This window comes from Miscanthus floridulus, chromosome 19, assembly GCF_019320115.1.
Source record: "Miscanthus floridulus cultivar M001 chromosome 19, ASM1932011v1, whole genome shotgun sequence".
Lineage (NCBI taxonomy): Eukaryota > Viridiplantae > Streptophyta > Magnoliopsida > Poales > Poaceae > Miscanthus > Miscanthus floridulus.
This window is the reverse complement of record NC_089598.1, coordinates 11,414,992-11,435,799: the sequence shown is the minus strand read 5'-3', so window position 1 is coordinate 11,435,799 and position 20,808 is coordinate 11,414,992. Positions and strand designations below refer to the sequence as shown.

The following is a 20,808-nucleotide window of genomic DNA, read 5'->3' as shown; positions in this document are numbered from 1 at the left end:
GTGGCCATCCGAGGCCTGATTTGGAATGCGCAAGTCCCCTACCTGGCGCGCCAACTGTCGATGTTTTGTACAAGCACCGGCAAGTACATTGTTGAGTCATGAACCCAGAGTTATACAAGCAAAGGGCGAGAAAGAGAGCATCAACAACACCACGTACAGAGGAAAACAACCATCACCAGTAACCACATGGACAAACAAAGTGTCGGTGTTTTGTACAAGCATCGACAAGTAAATTTATAGTAATGCGCGTTAGGCTCGGATGGTGCACTAAAGGACACAAGATTTATACTAGTTCGGGCCGAATGTCCCTATGTCCAGTTTGCTGCTGCTCGTGTTATTAGCACCGTGAACGGTCTGTAGTAAGAGGTACAAACGATCGAGAGAGGGACTGGTCCCAAGTCTCTGATGGAAGGGTTGACAGGTGGTCAAGAGCTTCGTAGCCGCTTGACTGTGTGTATGAGTGCGTCGTATTGTTCGGTCTTCAGAGTCCGTCCCTTGATGGAGGAAGCGCGTCCCCTTTTATAGAGGAAAGGGGTGGCTTTTACAAGAGCCAGGGTTTAGGATGTATATTCTACTTAGTCTTGTGGTTCACGTCTACCCAATCCTCCTCCTTCATTCTGGTGAGTGCGAAGGAAGATAGGCGCCTACAATATTGTTGATGTCTCTATAGAATGTCAGGTTGATTACAGAATGCTACCCTGCGCAGGGTGTGGGCTGTAGTACTGTGGTTTTGACTTATTGGCCTCTCCTAGCCTTGCTCCACACGCCTTCTGGTTCCTGTGAGTCTTCGTCGGAGGGATGAGGGGTCGGGGTCCAGAGCGACGATGTGGTCAAGGCCTTCTGACTTGGCGGACCTGAGGGGTCGGGAAGTGGGTGCCGCTCCCTTGGGTCCATAGTATGATGATGGAATGTCCGTCGTGCGTGGAGATATTAAGTCCTTTTCTGGAGTGTAGCGGTTGTCGTATATCTTTGTCGGGTTACGTGTCCCAAGGCTGAAGGTGGCGCCTACAACTCTATAGGGCGAGGAGCACGCACCTGTACAACCTTTCGGGCTCTGCGGCGCCCGGAAGGGTCTAAAGCACCTGTCCTATCATCCCCTGGCAGTACTTTTCCTGCCAGGGCGCAGGGTATGGTCCTTGGAGCCACGGTTGACCCGAACGTCTTGTCTTGCCCTGTACTTATCATCTCGAGGGAATGGGGAGAAGTTGTCAGGGAGGATGAATCCAATCTTTAGATATGGAGTAGGGTGAGACTCGTTCCTCGCCGTCGGGCGAAACGGAGACCAATTCCTATCTCTCGGGTGAGACCGACCTCGCCCCTCTGGGGTCGGGCGAGGTGGAACCTATTCCTCAGCCCTCGGGCGAGACCGAGCCCGCCTTCAAGGCGTCGGGCGAGACGGAGTTTATCCCTTGGCCCTCGGGCGAGACCAAGCCTGTCTTCAAGGCGTCGGGCGAGACGGAGTTTATCCCTTGGCCCTCGGGCGAGGCCGAGCCTGTCCTAATGGCGTCGGGTGAGACGAAGATTAACCTTGAGCCCTCGGGCAAGACCGAGCCTGTCCTAATGGCGTCAGGCGAGACGAAGATTAACCTTGAGCCCTCGGGCGAGGCAGAGTTATCTCCCAAAGGCGTCGGGCGAGGCGGAACCAAACTCCTGTTTACCCGAACGAGGGATGAAACGGCGCCCTTATGCGTCCAGAAGTTTTTCACGTTCAGCGGTTATTGGTTCCACCTTCTGGGGTACCCCGGTATTAGGTCCCCGACACAAAGTTACAATTCCCACGACAGAGACATGACGATGGTCATCGGACATTGCACCACCAGCAGGCAAACTCTGATGAACTCCATTCAATTGGCAACTATAAGGCACCAAGTCAAGATGGCAGACGACAGGCGTGATGTACATCTTCCATGTAGTTCATCCGTGATCCATTCGCCTTTCACCAACGCCCCTAGAGGGGAGAAAGCCTTAAGGGTTGGAGGACCGACAATTGGAGAACAAGGAGATCTAAGAGAGGAGATTATGGTCTCGCTAATCAGGCATGTGGTGAGAAGATGCAATCAACAAATCTGGAGGATGTCAGAGCAAGGACACTTGCAGCAGATACCATCTAGTAACCAGCTTGTATCCCCAAATAGGAGGTGCGAGTGAAAGGACCCTACAGAAGTGTTGTGGTTAGGTCTGAGGCAACCCCCATGGCGACGCCTACAAAGTAAATCTCGATGAAAATAGTAAACGTCCCTTTTAAAATACATAGTTCTCACTCCATCTTCTTGTATTAGAGATTTTATCAACGTTTCTCTCTTTTTCCCCTTTGCAAGAGTTGGTCTCTAATAAAGTTGAGGTCACTATTCCTCTTGGAACATACCGACACCCATTGAAAATATCAATTGTATTCATGTCTCCGTTGGAACGCAAGACTGTTCTTCCTTCCTTATGTGACGGGGACACATCTGATGTAACTGAGCACCTCTGCTCCTCGCTCTATACACGTTACATCAGCAGCTGGCCATAGAATAACTTATTCTATAGCCACCTTGTTTTACGATAATGTTTATACCAATTTACGATAATGACAATACACATTTACGATACATGGGTTACTATAATTCAAGATGATATTTACCATAATGTTATAGTAAATTACTTATGAGAGAGTTATCATAATCTCGTAAATTAGTATAGTAATTATCGTAACTCAAAGTGGCCACAAAATAATTTATTCTACGGCTAGCTAAAGAACAGTATATATGTATATATATATATATATATATATATATATATATATATATATATATATATATATATATATATAAAATATGGTCACTGTGCAAGTTGCCACGCAATGCATTGTAATGCAACTCGAGAAAGAGACCCCACCATGGTCAACCGATCCAAGGTCAAGGTGTAGCGCAATGCATGCTAGTGGCACTTAATTGAAAAGTGCTCTCTTAGCTTTGGTCTTTACACAAGCATTTTGAGCAATGCTTTAGTGGACGTTGACATTTTGAGCAAATGGGAGTTGACAACGGGAAACAATCTCTCAGTACATGCTCGTCCACCGCTCAAAGTGCTCTCTCTTTAGTCTTTACAGTACAATTATTATGGAGGAGTATATCACCAAATAAAAGGATCACACGTACGTACAGCTCCACGATAGATCCCGTATCTCCCCCCTGGCCTGGAAACGTATCCGTCGGCCACTGTGCGCGCGCGCGTGCCGTCCGTTTCCACCGCCTCCACCACACGTCTCCTCTCCGGCCGTCGATATGCAGAGAGAGACGCGGAGGTTGGCAGCAGACCGGCCGCCGCCCTGAGAAATCCAAGCCCATACGCGGAGATCCAACGTCTTGTCGGAGATCTGATAATAATCCAAGGTCCTTCCACCGAAACGTGGGATTTTTTTGTGTGCAAAATCACGAATAAATATACTTTATTGTCACCACCCACTAAGGCTTCTTGGAACACTGTTTATATGTAGATAATACTGGAGGCTGGTTCACTGGCATTGAGAGGAAGGATTGAACTTTGACTTTTTGGAGGTTGCTGGTATTATTATTTGGATAATTTGGTGTACTTGTAATGATATTAATTTTAAGAAAAAGTATAATATTTATTTTATATAGGCTATTTTTGGGGCATCATGTATATTGGCTGCGGTTCTGGACGCTACTATGCTAACGTAAGGACATAAGGGAGAAGTTTCGTTTGGCACATGAAGTGTTGGGTGTTGTTGGTTTTGATGTCTTTGCTAAGAATAAATGACAAAGAAATAATAGACTTTGCATATGATTTTTTTTCAATTTATGTGCGCTCTTTCTCCGTTATCTTATCAACAAGTAAGCTGACAACATTATAAGACTTAGCTGTGTGTGGTGCAGTTATGGAGGCCCGAAATTTTCCATTTCAAAAAATAAAAGCTGACAAATTAATACTTTATTTCAAAAAAAAATAAAGTCATTGTGTGTTTTCTTCTATGACAAAATTTGTCATGCTATTGATGGCAAATAGGACCTCTAGGATCGTAGATCAGGGGATACACTTGGCTTAGATGGGAGACCTGGTGATGTACCTCGCCATGCGCAGCCACAGCCACGACACCACCGCGACATGGCCACTGGAGTCGTAGTAGGGGAAGCCGTGCAGGCGCCCGCTAGGTCGTCGAACGCAGCAGCAGTGCAGGTGCGGTGCTGTGGCGGTGGCGAAGGCGATGGCGCTTCCCGTCGCTCACAGCGCCCCTCTCGATCGGTCTAGGGTTAGGAACTTCGGGGTGGGGCTGGCGGCTACCGGTGTGCCCCAGCCCCCACCGTCCTTTTATGGCGCTGCGCGACGGGGGCCCATCAACCAGGAGAACCGGCTGAGCGCCCCCGATCAGGGCGCGGATCAATGGTCCAATTGACCGTTGGGCCAACTGGTGGAGATCATCCTAACAACTATAAGTAGGGTTTGGTTTGCCATTTGCGTCTATTTGGTGTAATGGGTTTTCTTCCCCCCCCCCCCCCCCCCCCCCTATAACATAGATTTCTAGAGTCACCCTAGCCGAGCACCACCATTCCTCACTGTACGATTATCTTCTCTGCTCTCTTCGATCGTAATATAATCATCTCTCGCTTTACGCCAATAATGTAAGAATCGCAAAAGTAGGAAGAAAAGGCACACACCCTTTTTATTTGGCTCATCATCATATATACATGGTCGATCGCTTTTTTTTTTTTTGCAATAATACAATGCACTTCATATGAAGACAGACCTCTAGGTGACTAGGTCAACCCATGCATCACAATGCTAGTATGGCACTAGTTGGAGAGACAACAACAATCAGCGCGTTGACATTATTATTTTTTAGCAAATGGGAGTTTGACGACAAGCAGATCGTTCGTCCATCCTTGAAAGTGCTCTCTCTACATTACACTTGTTTATTTACTGGATGATAATGGAGGGGAAAAGATGGACTTCCTCACCTGGTTCATTGCACTTGGGGATCAATTATTGTATAGGCAGATTACAACTTGGGGGGTGACGAAGGAATCAGAAAGAACAGAAATTGAGAATTACATGCATATTCCTTTTTTTTTTTCTTTTGCGATCAGGATTACATTTACATTCATATTCGGAAACAGAAAAGGCTACAGCAGACCACACAGCTAGCTTCTTCTTCACATGGCATACTACGGTGTTTGTGTTTCCAGAGCAGAGCTGCGTCCTTCACGGTCGATGGTAGGCGCCCAAGTCAGCGCACGGCGGTCGAGCATTGAACACCACCTCATTGCAATATTTCTCGATCTGCCAACTGATATAGAGGAGGACATGGTAGATTGGCACTACACTTATTTATCAGAAAAGGAGCAGGGGTGTAGCTCCATATCTACACTTATTTGGCAGCAGCGGCCCACATACGCAGATACGTCGTCCTGTCTCAAATCCACGGCCTTTCGAAACGTGATGAGAATATATAAAAATTCCTTTTTCCGAAATCTTCAAATTTGCATTAATTGGATTGTCTATTCATCTTTTATGAAACTTGTCGGGTTATACAACTTACATACAACTAGGATTTAGTTTGTCGTCTGCGTAACGTTTCGTGTGAGGTTTTTCCTCTTCTTTTTTCTTCTTCTCCGCCGGGATGAGATATGGAACAACAGTAGAACACGTTGCTTCAATGCAATTTTCTTGTTGCAAATGCGATATATATTTTGTTTTTGGAGTCGTCGTCGTGCCTCACCTCTGTTTCTGCACAATGCACACAAGAGAGTAGAGACGAAGAAGCGACTGTTTAGCGATAGGCGCAAATGTTCCTCCTGTTTATGATCTTTTTTATTGAACGGCCGGAAGCCATTCCATAGGAGTTTCACATCAATTGTAGAGGGTACAATCTTTTGTCCCAAAGGACTGGATAGGAAGTGCGGTAGAGGGTCACCGTACTATTGGGATGAGATGCTGATTCTGTATGTACTAGTATAAACTTCTTTTTACAAAATCTTCTAGATATAATATAAGTGCGGTAGCTAGAGATAATCTTTAGTTGTTTTGAGAATGAAAAAGAAAGCAGATGCAGAAACAGAGAGCCAAATCTTAACCAGATCCAGTGCAGAGAAGTATTCTGTTCCGATTTTCTGAATGCTATTCAGCAAGAACTAGTAGAAGCTCGCAAGAGCTGTACAATACTTTGTCAGTTGTTAATAGATAAGTAAAGAGCCGCACTGTCAGTGGCAACCCATGACAGCCATCACTATTTGCTAGCTCCAGTTGTTGTCCCACCTCATGATAGGAATTTCATTTCATAGCAGTTCTAGAGGCCACCAACCTATTGTGATGCTGATCCTGTATTGTATGTAGTAAAAACTTCTTTAAAAAAAATATGTTCTCAGAATGAGAAGGAAAGCAGTTAGTGCAGAGAAGTGCTCTGTTACGATTTTCTGAATGTCATTCAGCCACGAATATACCACGGCATCTGCTTTGTTTCCTACTGACGATCCTTGATTTTTTCAGAACAAGCACAAGCTCTCAACAGATGTACAATCTTTTGTCAGGTCAAAATAGATTAAAGAGCGCACTTGCTATGGCAAATGGCAACCTATGACAGTCGTCACCAGTTGCTGCACCTATCTTATGATAAGCGATGGATCGGAGGATGCTACGCTACACTAGACTACATATGGGTGGCCCTCTTTTGAGCTCGGCGAGATGGATGTGCCACTTGCTTGCTAGCACTATGTGACTATGTGAGGAAGGAAAAATAAGAAAATCACCTGCTTGACTTGCAGGAAATGAATACCACAACCACAACCGGTGCTGGTTTCATATCCAAATCCCAAAGGTGTCCATCCAGCTTTGGCTACCATCCGTTGATATTTGCAGGGCATCAAGAGTGATTGAGCCAAATAAAACGCAGCATTTGGGGGTGATGCTATCCGTTGCTTTTTGTCATTTTATTAATGCTTGCATTATGCACCACACTAACTCTAGTTTGTGTGCATCTTTTCTTTTTAAATCAGTTAGTTGATCATGTCCTGCATCATCACTTGGTGATCAGACTAATAACCAATCGCCTTCAAATGTCTTTTTTTGGGGCCTATATATATTCAGAAAAGGAGGACTAGCTAGGATCCATAATCCTTTGAATTCCTTCCCCTCTTCCAAACGGGCCAGGTAGGACCAGCCATGGATAATTCACAACCTACTACAAGTGACAGTATCAAATTCAGGGAATCCATGTAAAAAACATCATGAATATGCAGCAGTAGAACTGCTGCTCTAGCTGAACCGGAAACCAAGGCATGCATGGATGGTCCAACACCAACCATCGCCAAACAAATATCATAGCAGCCCATTCTCTCTCAATTCCAGGTGATTATTTGGATATTTCTCAGATATGTATGTAATGACCTTTTTTTTATATGACTGATAAAGTATGTGGTTCAGTGAGGGTACAGCAAGTCAGCACTCACAAGCGCTGCTGGTCTGTCGTTCAGTCGTTCAGCAAGCCCGTATGGGCGCACCCAACACAATGTTGGCATGCACTCCTCACAAAATGGCAGGCCATACTAGAATAATAATACTGAAAAGATTTTTTTTACTAATTGCTTGCTGCCCTGCCCACTCACTCACCATTCCTGATAGACGTACACTTGAACAAATCTCCCCCATTCTACTTTTCTTTAACCCCCTGATGATGACCATGAAACCAAGCTTGGGAAGAAAAAAATCAGCTCCTTTTGCATGATGCTGATGTTACTGGTAAAACCGATGGATACATCATTACAACAACTAACCCTTGCATGCATGAAGAAATGGCCCTGGACCCTTGCTTGGTTCACCAAACTAGCAAGTGGCAGCAGGCCTGCATCGTTAGCGTTAGCAAGCAAACAGAGGCGAGCGTGCAGAGAGGGACACAGCAGGTACATGCACGGCACAGTCTTAAGGGACCCGGCCATGCCCAAATCAGGACCAACAGTGCCTGTGAGATCGCACGCCTGCCTGCACGCTGCTGTTACGGTGCTACCGCTGTCCTTCAGTACCGCACAGTACACCGGCAGGCGGTAGTAATAGGCAGGCGACGACAAGTAAACAGACAGGCATGAACGCAGCACACCTAACTGAACTGATGAAGCTGCCCAATAGAAGCTGCGTCGTCGTCGTCCCTCCAATCTTGCCAGCTAACCATGCGTGCGTTCTTCAGAGTTGCAGTTCGTGCTCCTGCAGATCCACTGACGGGCTAGCTAGCTAGGCAGGTGAATGTGAATCTCCGGCGGTTAGAGCATTGACAGATGCAAGACACGTACGGGTAGGAGATGCATGCGGCTGGTTGGGACGTACAAATCAGGGTGGATCCTTGGGATCCATGGACCGATCGAACGGTAGACAACTGGAAACACTGGTGTCTGGTGTCGACAGCGAGTGCGGTGTCGCCGTCGCCGGGAAAGGCGGCACTTGCGGCCGCGGCGAGAGTGACACCGCGTGCATGCAGATGCTTGAGGGGAGGCTCCTTCAATGGATGCGTTTGGAGCATCGTCCATTCTAGCTGACGGGTAAGACTACCAAGAAGCTAGCTTAGCTAGCTCCAGGTGGCCTGAAGCATGCAGGCCTCGTTGTTGTTCGGAGCAGAGGAAGGTTTCCTGTAAAATCCCTGCAGAGCTCCTGGCCACTGAACGCTGATGAAGAGGCCTCGCCGGCCGGTCCAATAATCCACCGGCCGTGTTGGTCTCTTCGCTTCGCTTTGCTTTGCAGCGATTCAGACGTCAGAGAACGCACCAGCTGGTGAACTGGCTACTGAACTCTGAAGAGGCGTGCGTGCATTCTGATTTCTGAAGTTTCTGAACCGAACTGAAGACAGAGCACAGGCACGCAGCCCGACGCCTGAGCTTACCGACCACCACCGGCTGTTCGGAGTTTGAACCTCCAGGGCACGCACGCACGCACGCACGCAGTAGGGTATGCTACTGCCGCTACTGGTACGTGTGGCCTCGACCGATCGGCGACGCATGCATGCCCACGTCGACGGCGACGTCTGAGCTTCCACATGGCCGAACTCACTCACTCACTCACTCTCGGCCGGTGGCTCGTCGCTACGACGTTGACGCGAATCATTGCAGGTGAGTGAGAGTGAGACAGCAAGTCGCATCACATCGCAGGGCGGGCCGCGGGCGTACGCCCACATGACGCGCTCGTGTGCGCGCCGCACGCCGAGACGGTCGCCACCTCGCAAGTACACTCATGGCGTCCTCTACCTGCAGCTAGTCCTGGACTAGGTCATCATTGTCCACCACTGCACGAACTGATCATGATTAAACAAATGAATGAAGCCATCCCCAACTAATCGCGAGACTAATCATGCGTGCGTCTGCTCGGTTCGTTTCGTCCTCAAGCTTGGAGGAGTGGAGCCATGGACGGACGGCGGAAGCAAGCAAGCATGCGTCGAGACGTGACTCGCAGGTCACATGATTGATTGGAGTTTGGACTTTGGAGGGAGGCGGGCAGGGCGATCTTGTGAAGGTTCCTCTTGTCCTTGCAGGCGACCAGGCTGGAAGAACAGGACCATGAATGGATTGATCCATCGTCCATGGCGAGAGCGAGCGAACTCGACAGGGTCCCGCGGGACGTGTACTACGATCCATCCTAGGCTCCTAGGCTAGGCCGGTGGTTGGCATCTCCAGGGAGACACCATTGATCCACTTGTTTTCCTTTTTGCAGAATTGTAAATTTGCAATGTCCTCTCTCCATGTCAAACGGTAAAGCTCTAATAAATTAGTAATGCAGGGGTTTGGTTTCCCCATTCTTACGAGAGCAGAACCGTGTCATCATAGAAATTCCGGCGAAAACCAGTGCGCAATTCCTTGGGTTCCAAATGAGGCTGAGGTCTAAGGGGTTCACCAGGCCACATTCATGTTTCAGCCAGGTTTTTGGTACACTTTCTTACACGGTATTCTTCGTTAGCCGCCAGTAGGGATTAGTACTCTTTATTCAGATTCCAATCAAATTTACCCAGATGCAAGGAAATGTAAATATTGAGGGCCCGGAAATGGCCTAAATTTTGTTCATCAGAGGCTAATTTCATGAGTTTGTTATGTCCCATATGCCCCTAACAACTATTTGCCTGTTGGAATGGTGTAGTTTTAGAAAACTACGGTATCAAGAAGTTATGGTTTTATATGTAAGCCAAAGATATACAAACCCATGGTTTAGAAATTAGTGGTCATGAGTTTCTAAACTCCACAAGAAAAAAAAAACTATGATTTTGATAAAGCCATGGTTTTAGAAACTAAGGTTTGTTGTACCCAATAACACATTAGGTTTTGAAAACCAAAGTATTTTGCAAAAACCATAATCTAAAGACAAGAGAACAGGAGCCGGCGCGGCCTCAGGATCGCCACGTCAATGAAACGGATGCCGGCCGTTGTATTTGGCGATCGATGCCAAGTCGAATATATACCTGTTACAACCCTAACTCCCTCTCGCGCTTCCACATCTGCCTCTCCCTCTCCCTCCTCTCTCGGCGACGGCTCCCTCTCTCTCTTGTCTCCGCTCTCCTCCCTCCCTCTTCTCTTAGCGGCACAGGAGGGCCCAAGCGCGGTGGTCCGGGCACGACGGCCCCAGCGTCATGGCCTACGGGCCCCCATGCGGAGGTGGCGCGGCGCTAGCGCGGCGCTGTGAGCAGGCCCGTTGGCCGCCTGCAGCCCCACTGTTCCACGGGACGCACGCGAGCTGGCCACTGGCCGACTGCTGCCCGGTCGCTGCGTAGGTTAAGGTGCTTTGCTCCCTCTCTTGCTCCCCCTCCCCTTCCCTCGCCGGCGCCGGGATGGACATCGATCTAGGCTAGCCAGCCCGGTCTTCCTTGCTGGCGGAGGCCCCCGACGGATCTGGTGGATCCGGTGCCTCCATGACCGGATCCGTCGTCCTCCCGTCGGATCCGCGCAGGTCACCTATCACGAAGCCGCCGCCGGCTAAGGGCGGCGGTGGCATGGTGGACGACCGTGGGCCAGGGATGGCGCTAGCCACTACCTCCTGGATGTCTGCTCCCGGTGCTCCACCTCCCTCCACTCATGGGCACGTATTCTTCCGTTCATTTCGGCTTTCGCACAGGTTCGCTGGTCCTTGCTCTCTTTTTATGTTCCTCCTTTAATTTTGGCATGGAGGCTTCCAGTTGTGGGTGCCGCTGTTGTGGTGCCGCTGTAGAGGGCCATTTCTTGCAGGTCGGGCTGAAGTTGTCTGTTGCAGAGCAGGCACGGCTCCTCACCATGGCTCCCTGCTCCGATGAGGTGTTCTTGTCCATTCCATTCTCTTCTAATTATTCTTGTGATTGGTGGTCACGTACACAGCCAGCCTAGGGAGGCGCCTGCCTATGCCGAGAGGATGCAACGGATCAAAGTTAGGATGGAGATTGCACAGGCATTGGTCCTGTGTGTATGATAAGGTGAAATTACTTGGATAATGCTTGAGTTGTTTTTACCATCTGCTTCATGGCTTGGTTAGCTTTGAGAAGAGAGTTGTCATTCACAGGTTACTAAAAAAACCTCTGATTATAGATGAATAAAACAATTACCCGTTGTCCTTCTTGATTGATCTCTATCACTACCTTTTGTAGTTTGGGGCTAAAGCAAAATTAGGTTCCATTTCCATCTTTTGAAAACAGGAAGGTGGTAGAGAATTTCCCCTCAGCAAAGTGATAATCCTCAAACGAAAGGTGTGTGCTTCTCTCCATTAATTGCATTTACATGTTGATTCTGATTTTACTTCGTGGATCGGATGTATGTGTCTAGGGATTTAGGCATTCAGGTGTGAAGCGCCATGTCCTTATGTAGTTTTTTTTATTTTTGCTTCAATTTTTTATTACTGCTCTCAGTTTCAGTGCAGATGGATGAACCTGAGGTCTATGATCTAGGTACCATTAGGTTGGGATTAAGAAATGATATGGTTCTTTCGGTTGCTTTTCATGTGATGCTAGCATGTTTAATTTAACCAAATTAGTCTTCATCTATTGCAGGAGTGCATGTGTGATGGTTAATGCTAAAATGTTTTTTGTGCTCCTACCACGTACTCCTAGAGGTAATGGTCCTTCCATTAATTTGTGATGTTTCCTGAACCTTTATCCACTTATAGAATGATGATAGGCTTCAAATCATGTATTTGTTTACTTTATGGAAACAGAAGAACATAGGTCTAGAGCTTATCAATTTGAACATGCCCATGCACAGAGGTAAAATTTGGCTATCAACACTTATCTTTTATGTGAGATATGGTGAATCTACTGGTAGTACCTGCATTTTTCTTAAAAGAGTTTGTGCTGCACCACTTATTCTAGCAAGTAAGAGTTTTTTTAGTTCTGTACTATGCTGGACCACTGATTCTAGCATTTTTACAGGAAAGATTTTGCTTATTCATGCCAGTGTCATTAGATGCGTGCTTGTTTAACTATGCTAGCTTACATTCCATCAGCAAAGCTAGCTGGCCACAGGAAAAAAAAATTATATGCATGCGTGATACAAGCTCATGCAATCACTGATGCAAGCAAGCCTCCTGGCATTTATGCTCCGTCATCTGATACCTGTGATCTGAAATGTGCCTTATTAAATTACAGAGCATTACAAATATCTCATTTTCAGTGTATAAAAACAACATTTTGTTATGTGATACTGTAGTATGGAATGTGCCTTATTATGTGATACTGTTTGGAATGCTATACAGAAATTATAAGGCTCTGTAAATAAATGTCTCATTTTCTTCTATTTTGTTACTTAGTTTTTGGCAGTTTTACTTATTAATTGATTGTGCCTCTGCTATGCAGATTGAAAAAAAGAGTACTAGCAGTTCCTCTGCTAACCAAGATACTGCCAATGCATGTAAGCGTTAGATTTTGTAGCTACACTTCAAAGTTTCTATTACCGCGTTGAAATTAATTTGTTGATCAATCACTTCTTTTGTTCTTTAATTTGGAGGCAGTCTTTTGAAAACCAAGATGATAGTTGAGGGTTTACCAGTGGTGGAGTAAAAATCCGAAAAGAAAGGTGACTAGTTCTCTTCAGTTATTGCATTGGTAAGTTTGTCTTGTGCCTCTTGGTTAGTATACTTAATTATCTCAAGAATAGACTGTGAAAAATTCTTTGTGCCTTGTGCATTGATAATGATAGACTGTGATGAGGCTTCACGATAGAATGTGCAGGTTACTAAAAAAACCTCTCATTCTAGATGAAAACAAAATTGCTCACTATCCTTCTTGATTGATTGCTCTATGACTACCTTTTGTAATTTGGAGCTAAAGCAAAATCAGGTCTAGCATTTTGATGTTGCTTCTGCTTTTACTTAGTTAGCTCCAGGTGTCCACAGAATTGTAGAGTAATTGAAAATGTGCTACCAAGTATGCATCCTCTGTATATAATCATTTAGCTTTTCCTCCGATTCACTTTTTATTTTGCTTTCTGTACATCAGGTTTCTAGCTCAAAGTTAATATTTCCTTAATTACGAAGCATTTGGAATGCCATTAGAGAGTAAATGCTCTGAAAAGGCAGAGCACCTGCCAGTCATGCTAAAAATATTTGAAGAAACTGTAAATAGTTGGATAAAAAAGGCTAAATTTATATTGTTAAATACATGCTAGCTGTAGAGTTCAATCTTGCATTTTACAAATGAAAATGTTTCAGTCTTCCATTCTACCAATATGATGCACTGAACTTAGATATTATTATAGGATGCTTGGCCTACGATGGTTTTTGGACAATAACCATGTCTCTATAAATGAATAGATGAGATGGTGAGCTCACCTACGTTACTTATACCAAAATTTATCTGGTTTGAGTGAATTGTGATTTTAATCCAATGGTTGTCTGATGATCGAAGCAAGTATGATGATCCCAATCTCCAATTCAGGTGTATAGTTAGGTAGCTTGGCGAGCAGCTAGATGAGGTGGTGTCACGGCCTGTAGGTTAAGGCGGTGGCTGGGCAATGGCTTTCCAATTAAAGTTTACATGGGTGTTGCAGGTTCACTGAGGCACAAAGAACCCTGGCTTGAAGCTTCCTCAATGCCAGACTTAAGCGATCAAGGTTAGTTCTCTACCTCTATTTATCTCCATCTAACCAAACAAAATAAAATCATGTTCATGGCAACTATATCAGACTTCTAATATCACAACTGGTTCATCTAGGGAAGAACAATACTTTTGAAGACACATCTATATTTTGCTATGGAAATAAGATCTCTTGGGATGCTTTTGGACATGCACTACATCTGTCTAGCATACTAGCTTTATATGGTGAACTAACACTGATGCTCATTCTGATTTAGGAAATTGGAACCTCGATTGGTTTGGACTAATCGAGTTGAGGGACGTCCTCTATGTGATGTAAAATATTGACTTGCTAGGATATGTATATACCAAACAATCGTTGTAATATCCATATTTATATCATGTAATGTATGAACTTGATAACATATGAACTTCTGTGAACCAGTTGGCATATAAACTTCATCAACCAAATCTGTCAATGTTGTGGTGGCCAATGGTTTGCACCAATGTTTTTGTTGCTTGTGCAAGAAAATGGTTCTACTCTTATTGTCAATTTCTCTATAAATCTGGTCACAGTATCCGATGCACTTCGTTACATTCTCATGCTTTGTGAAAAATCAAAATGAATGAAGTGGCTCTACAAGCGCATGGGCGCGCGCAAATCACTAGTTTTATCTAATACTCTGAACATACTTTGCATCCAAACAGCTAGAGACTTTGACTTTACATGTTTACTACCTTCAGTTTTTGAGTTAGTAATAAAAGATGTGTACTCATGTTGAATGATTTCTTGGTCTATATGCATTGACAAAAATGCCTTCTTAATTTCAAAAGTAGGGAGTAAACGGTAGATTATGCCGAGTAAACGTAAAAAATATGGCCCTATTCGCTTATCTTATAATCCGTCTTTTTCAGCCTGTTTTTTTTAGCCGGAACAGTGTTTTTCTCTCACAAGTCAGCCGAAACAGTATTTCGACTTGTTTTTTCAGCGAAGCGAACGGGGCCATAGGTAGTCATAACTCATGAAGTCACGAGTCACCATTGATAGTCATAACTCATGTGGGCAGTTGCAATGCTCAGACAAGGCATAATCTTGCACAGTGGACAACCACTCATGAAGAATGCCTAGGCCACGTTTAGTTCCCCCATATTCCAAACTTTGACACTATGCAAAAAGAAGATTCTCTGTCACATCAAACTTATGGTACAGAGTACTAAATGTAGACGAAATCAAAAACTAATTGCACAGTTTGGTTGTACTCTACGATACGAACGTTTTAAGCCTAATTAGTCATTTTTTGAACAATTATTACCAAATAAAAACGAAAGTTACAGTGCCTAATTAGTCACTGTAGCTACAGTGGCTGCAGTGCTCGCGAAAATCAGGCGGCGCCGAATCGGTGAGCAACTAAACACGGCCCTAGAGGACAGTCCAGGACACTAGAGAACAGTGAACTATAGCAATTGTACTGCCACCTATGGCTTCAGATTCCTTTACTGGACACTGTAGCTTGTGATTAGAAAATATGGAACATGCATGCTGATATGCCAAGTTTCAGTTCACAAAATGGTCCCAGCAGAATATTATGCCGTTCATTTCGTCCATAGAAAATGGCACAAAGATCAGAAATATATTGACAGGAAGATGGCATCATGTAGATTACATAAGGCTTGTGCAAAACAAAAGGATCACAGCAGGTCACACTAATCAGCAGTCCAGCACAGTAAATTACTGTTAACGCATGCTCCCTGTCACAGACTCGACAAGCATAGCATAATTCCTAGTCAACAATGCTAATGTTCATAACTATTTGTAGTGTCAAAAGCGTTAGAAGAAGTGAGCCTAGTTTGTCCTTACTCTCTTTCACTGTGGCAGATCCATCATCATATAGGAAAAAAAAAAGAAATTGAAGAAGCATAAGGCTAACAATAAAGACATGCCATTTTCATACATAGAAAAGAACGGCAATGGCGATATAGGAACAGATACAGAACAGGTCACATTAGTAATGTTATCTTATGAGCCTAATGTACTACAAATCATAGAATATACAGAGTGAACTGCATATTAGTACATCATTTGCAAGCCTAAGGCAGCCACCTCAATGTGAATACAGAGTAACACATCCAATTTGTCAAGCAGTTGTTGAAAGATTCCATTCCAACATCTTCCTTACAATCCGGTGCGCTAACATTGCTACATTAGATGTGTCTATACTGCTGTCCAGGGACTGAACATAGAAGATAAGTAAAAGTTCATCACCAGTTACCCACCTAGCATAATCATCGAAAAACAAGAAGTTTTACTGACCAGAAAAGGCTTTCGATTGCTGGGGCATTCCTTCTATCATGGTTAACTGCCTTCTCAGCTTGGCTATGTGAGCCTGCACCTAGAGGACGAAAATAATCCAATGTCAAATAACTGGGCGTTGTTTTCCCCAGTGTTAAAGAAAACATCATTAAACGCTCGCTTAGGCGTGCTTAAGCACTAGGTGGAGACCTAGCGCCGCCTAGGCCCTAGGTGTCCAATTAAACGTGGCATGAACTGTTAGGACCCATAGACAGTGAAGAAAGGAAGAGGATTACGAGGTTAGGATGGCAAAATGGTTTGTTGTATTATGATTCCATCTGCCTACCTCGTGGTGTCTAAGTTGCTCGATTTTGCTCACCCTCTGCTCGATTTAGCCCCTTTTGCTCGATTTCGTTCACCCTCACGTGTGCAGCAGAAACAGGGGTGCCATGGAAAGGGGAGAGGATGGGGTGTGTGCGGATGGAGTAGTGGTGAGGGCGCACAGGCGGAGAGGCGGAGCGACAGATGGGGACACACAGGCGGAGGAGAGGCGGCGCGGCTGCGTGAGAACCAGGATTGTCTACTGGTAGGGCATTTTTGGGTGTTATGGTGTCTAGATGGGCTAGTGGGCTTCCTCCTCTAGTGGGCTCAGTGGGCTGTTATGGCATTGCTCTTCCTTTCCTATTTATTGGCACATTTATGCAACTAAATCTCTTGCTATGTAGCTAGTGTGTAAACACTTAGTCGTATGATCTATGTTTAGACTACCTAGGCGCTAATCGGTGGCTTAGCACCTTTTTCGAACCTTGGTTTTCCCCATTCCATTATTTATGTTCATTCATACCCAAGGAGAGCCGTAAAAAAAAATTTTGAGCAAGATTGGAAAACTAATCAAATAGATGAAATGAAAGCTACATCAACACTAGCACCCACCCGATGTGAAATTTTCCAGTCTTGTTTGCTCACAATAGTGCAACATGCATATTAGAAGGAACAAGCAGTAGAAAACTAGGCACTGGGAGTTTTCTGCCATTCATGAGAGGAAAATTTCACCTTGCATCCCTCAACTCTATCATGGATATAGTTGCCAAACAGAAATAAACTGAGAAAACTCTCCATGAACCAATAGAATAATTTCACTAGATTTTACAGATTTCATATAAAAGTGTTAGTGTTCAAGCAGTATGCTTAGCACATATATGCACATCAGAAAAATAAGGACAGTTGCTGCTAGCCAAGTCTCACCTGTTGCCGAGCTGCAGCTAGTTTCAACAGCTCATCAGCTTCAGAGAAATTCGAGAACCACTGACTCAAAGGATGATCCTTAGTGTCACCACGCTTCTTTTCATATGGGACAATTTCCATAGTGCCTAGATGATTGGAAGTTACATAGTGCTACTTCGGCATTTCCTATTGTGAAATATAATGCACACAGGTTGTAAAGAAACATACCCGGGGGAGTCAGGGTTATACCAGGAGGAAGCCTGGGCACATTAGCTGCTGGATGATTCTGCACACGTTGGAAAAAGGCCTCTGTAGGCTCGGGGAAGACAATCTCATCGTATGTTTCCACGACAACAGGCTTTTTGGTTGATTGAGGTCCAGCTTCTTCTTCTGGATACAGCTTAAGCTGATGGAACCTACATCACGTGCACAATAACTATCCTCTTGCCCCCCAAAATAAACAAATCTGAAAAACAAGACCAGTGGGACTTACAGATCCACGCGCTTGTCGCAGACATCACTGTGGAAATAAAGGGTTATTGCTATCTCAAACTCTCCCCATCCCGATTCAGACACCTCAAAAGGTGGTTGCTCCACGACTCTTGTTGGGTTTTGGAAACTTGGGTGAAGCTGAAACACCACACGCTTAACTATGACACTCAGATCTTCATTGTTTGCAGAACGGACATATACAGTCCACTTGTGGGAGTTGTACCTACATACAAAGGCGAGGGGAAACAATTGGCAATTACGTTGAATTCACTGTAGTAAGAATCCACAGGCTAAATCCATATCCAGAGCGGGACGAATTTCCGCATTTTGTGAATCAGAAACTTACTCGCTGGCCTTTTTACCGAGCCAGAAAGAAATGGTTCCATAGACGATAGGGAAACTGATCTCCACATCCTTGAGCCTTTTATTCTGTTGGAATAATTCCAGTACGTATGAACTATCAGAGCTTATACTAATAATCAATAAGGTCCTACCAACTGATAAGCACGCACAGTACACACGACAGGGGTGAATCCAGCGGACATGGATGTTCACACCCGATAATTTTTGGCAAAAATAAACAAATATTCGAAGCTAGTACTTAGTAGGCATAACACTACACGTACACTACATACGCTTGTAATTAGATCAGATCCGAATACAAATAGCTTAACTTAGGGTTTGGGAGCTCGGTTTCGCATAAAAGGAAGGGAAGAGAAGGGGTAGGCGTACTTGGGTGCTCATCGTCGGCGAAGGGCCCGAGGAAGACGACCCGACAATGACCTGGGCACCTGGCGTAGGGCGGCGGCGGCGGCGGTCGCCCAGTCGTCGCCACGGGAGAGAAGAGAGAGAGAGCGCGCGCCGGGGGGGAACGCCGGAACCGCAGTTGGGAGAGAGAAAGTACGCGGTGGGGAAAGAAGACCATACTGGGCCCTTACAAGGCCTACAAGGCCTGATTGGCATAGCAGCCCAGCCCAGGCCTGCAATCGCCTCGTCCTCACGCTGGTGCATTGGAGGCGGAGGCGGAGGCGGAGGCGAAGGCGAGGATGCCCCCAAATCGGTAATGCGTGACATGCACCCCGATTTTACCTTTTTTATTCCTGGCTTCATTTCCACGTCTCTTATTCTCATCTGGACATTACACCTCGCTCCGCTCACTGCTACGGTGTTCTCCCACCACGCACCCAACCCTGCACCACTGGCTCGCTCGCTCCTCGCTCCCGCGCCATCACGCGCTCCACCTGCACCGCTCGCTCCTCACTCCTCGCCCCCGCCCGTCGCGTGCCCCACCCGCACCTCGCTCCTCACGCTCGGGCGTGCATTGCGCCGCCCGGCAAGCTAAGCCAAGGCCGGTGCTGCTGGTGCTGGTGCTCGCGCACCACCGCTTGCCACCGGATCCCACCACGATGGCCGAAATCGACCGCCCCAGCCTCTCCCCTCCCTATGTTGTAAATGTATGTTTCAAGTCTTTCAAATATTTCAGAGGTATAATGCAATTGTTACATATAGATATTGCAAAAGTAGATCGGAATATTGCACATGTTGCATATTTTTGCAAGTGTTTTCAGTGTTATGTTGCAAGCGTTTTAAAAAATGTTTTCACACGTATGTTGCAACAAGTGTTTTATCTGGATGTTACATATGTTTCATACACATGTTGCAAATATTTTATCTGGATGTTGTATATGTTTCACACACATGTTGCAAGTGTTTTATCTAGATGTAACATATGTTTCACTCATATGTTGCAACAATATGTTTTAAATATTCCATCTGTTTCCAACGTATGTTGCATCCAAGTGTTTCATGTTGCAAGTGTTTTCACGGGGGGCACGGTAAGTGATGGCCGCACAGCCTAGGCGCTGGGGGATGTGGCGCGACAGAGCTGGGGACCGACGGACGGGGGCGCAGTGAGCTGGAGACCGGCTCCCGAGTCTCGCCCACGCGGAGATAGAGGAGGGGGTCCGAGGAAAGGAGTGGGGTGTAATGACGGGGGTAGGGTGCGCGTGTGAGGCGACGCCGAGGCGGATGGGGGCAGGCTGCTATACCATCCATCCGGATACAAGGAGCGGCTGACCGCAGGTCACCAGCGGTCCCCACGAGCACAGGGCCCTCGGTTGGGCGCATGAAAAGTAGGCACGAGCAGAGGAAGCGGAGTGCAAGCGAGCACCTAGAAAACGAATCGGTCCAGGTCCACTATACCGTCCGCCATGATCAATAATCGATTGAGCGTCCGGGCTCCAGCAGTTCCACCTCCAAATCTATCATCCCTGTGCATCTCACTCAACCCAGTCCTCTCCACCACTCCAGGCGAGCTACTGCCTGATTCCGATCGTGCTTGGCGCTAGCTGCTGGTGATCGCTGACCCTCGGTGTGCAAGGGCATACGGCTGCATTCCTCTTGGTTGGCCGTGTGCGGGGTCACGCGTGGACTGACTGGTGGTCGCTGTGACGCGCACGTACCGTTGGTGCAATGTATCATCAGTCGGTCGAATTTCTCCTATCTCGTGCATCTAAAAAAACAAAACTAACACCACCAGTTTCGTGTGACATTCGATCGGGTCGTCTTTCTACCTACCACGTGCAATACCGCGACTCTTCTTTCGAAGCGCCGGCAGGTGAGACCACGTCCCCGTGATCGACATCCTGCCCGCCCTCGCCCTGCAGCCCACGATCGTTCCCAGTAGGTAACCGCGATGTCAATCACGCTCCCGATCCCTCAGCTGTTCGACGCGCGATCCCGCGGCATTGATCGCGGATTCTCACACAAGAAAACAACGCCGCGCGGCACCGGCACCATGTTGATC

The 20,808-nt window shown here is 46.2% G+C and overlaps 1 protein-coding gene across 1 annotated transcript; it reads right to left on the bottom strand.

Moving 5' to 3' along the window:
* Window positions 1–15,920: 15,920 nt before the first annotated feature.
* LOC136528368 (transcription initiation factor TFIID subunit 14b-like) lies at window positions 15,921–18,885 on the bottom strand. Its single transcript, XM_066521325.1, has 7 exons — window positions 18,735–18,885; window positions 18,349–18,431; window positions 18,004–18,225; window positions 17,739–17,926; window positions 17,532–17,656; window positions 16,308–16,386; window positions 15,921–16,227 (listed from the first exon to the last, which is right to left on the bottom strand). The coding sequence occupies exons 1-7, from the start codon at window positions 18,744–18,746 to the stop codon at window positions 16,199–16,201; spliced, it is 738 nt and encodes a 245-aa protein (XP_066377422.1). The 5' UTR covers window positions 18,747–18,885; the 3' UTR covers window positions 15,921–16,198.
* Window positions 18,886–20,808: the final 1,923 nt, after the last annotated feature.

Bases quoted from the DNA above. Each gene is read 5' to 3' on its own strand.
- LOC136528368 (XM_066521325.1), bottom strand. The intron at 18,226-18,348 runs GTAAGTTTCTGA...CTTTGTATGTAG, and splicing joins CTCGGTAAAAAGGCCAGCGA to GTACAACTCCCACAAGTGGA. The intron at 17,657-17,738 runs GTATGTTTCTTT...CCAATCATCTAG, and splicing joins TATAACCCTGACTCCCCCGG to GCACTATGGAAATTGTCCCA.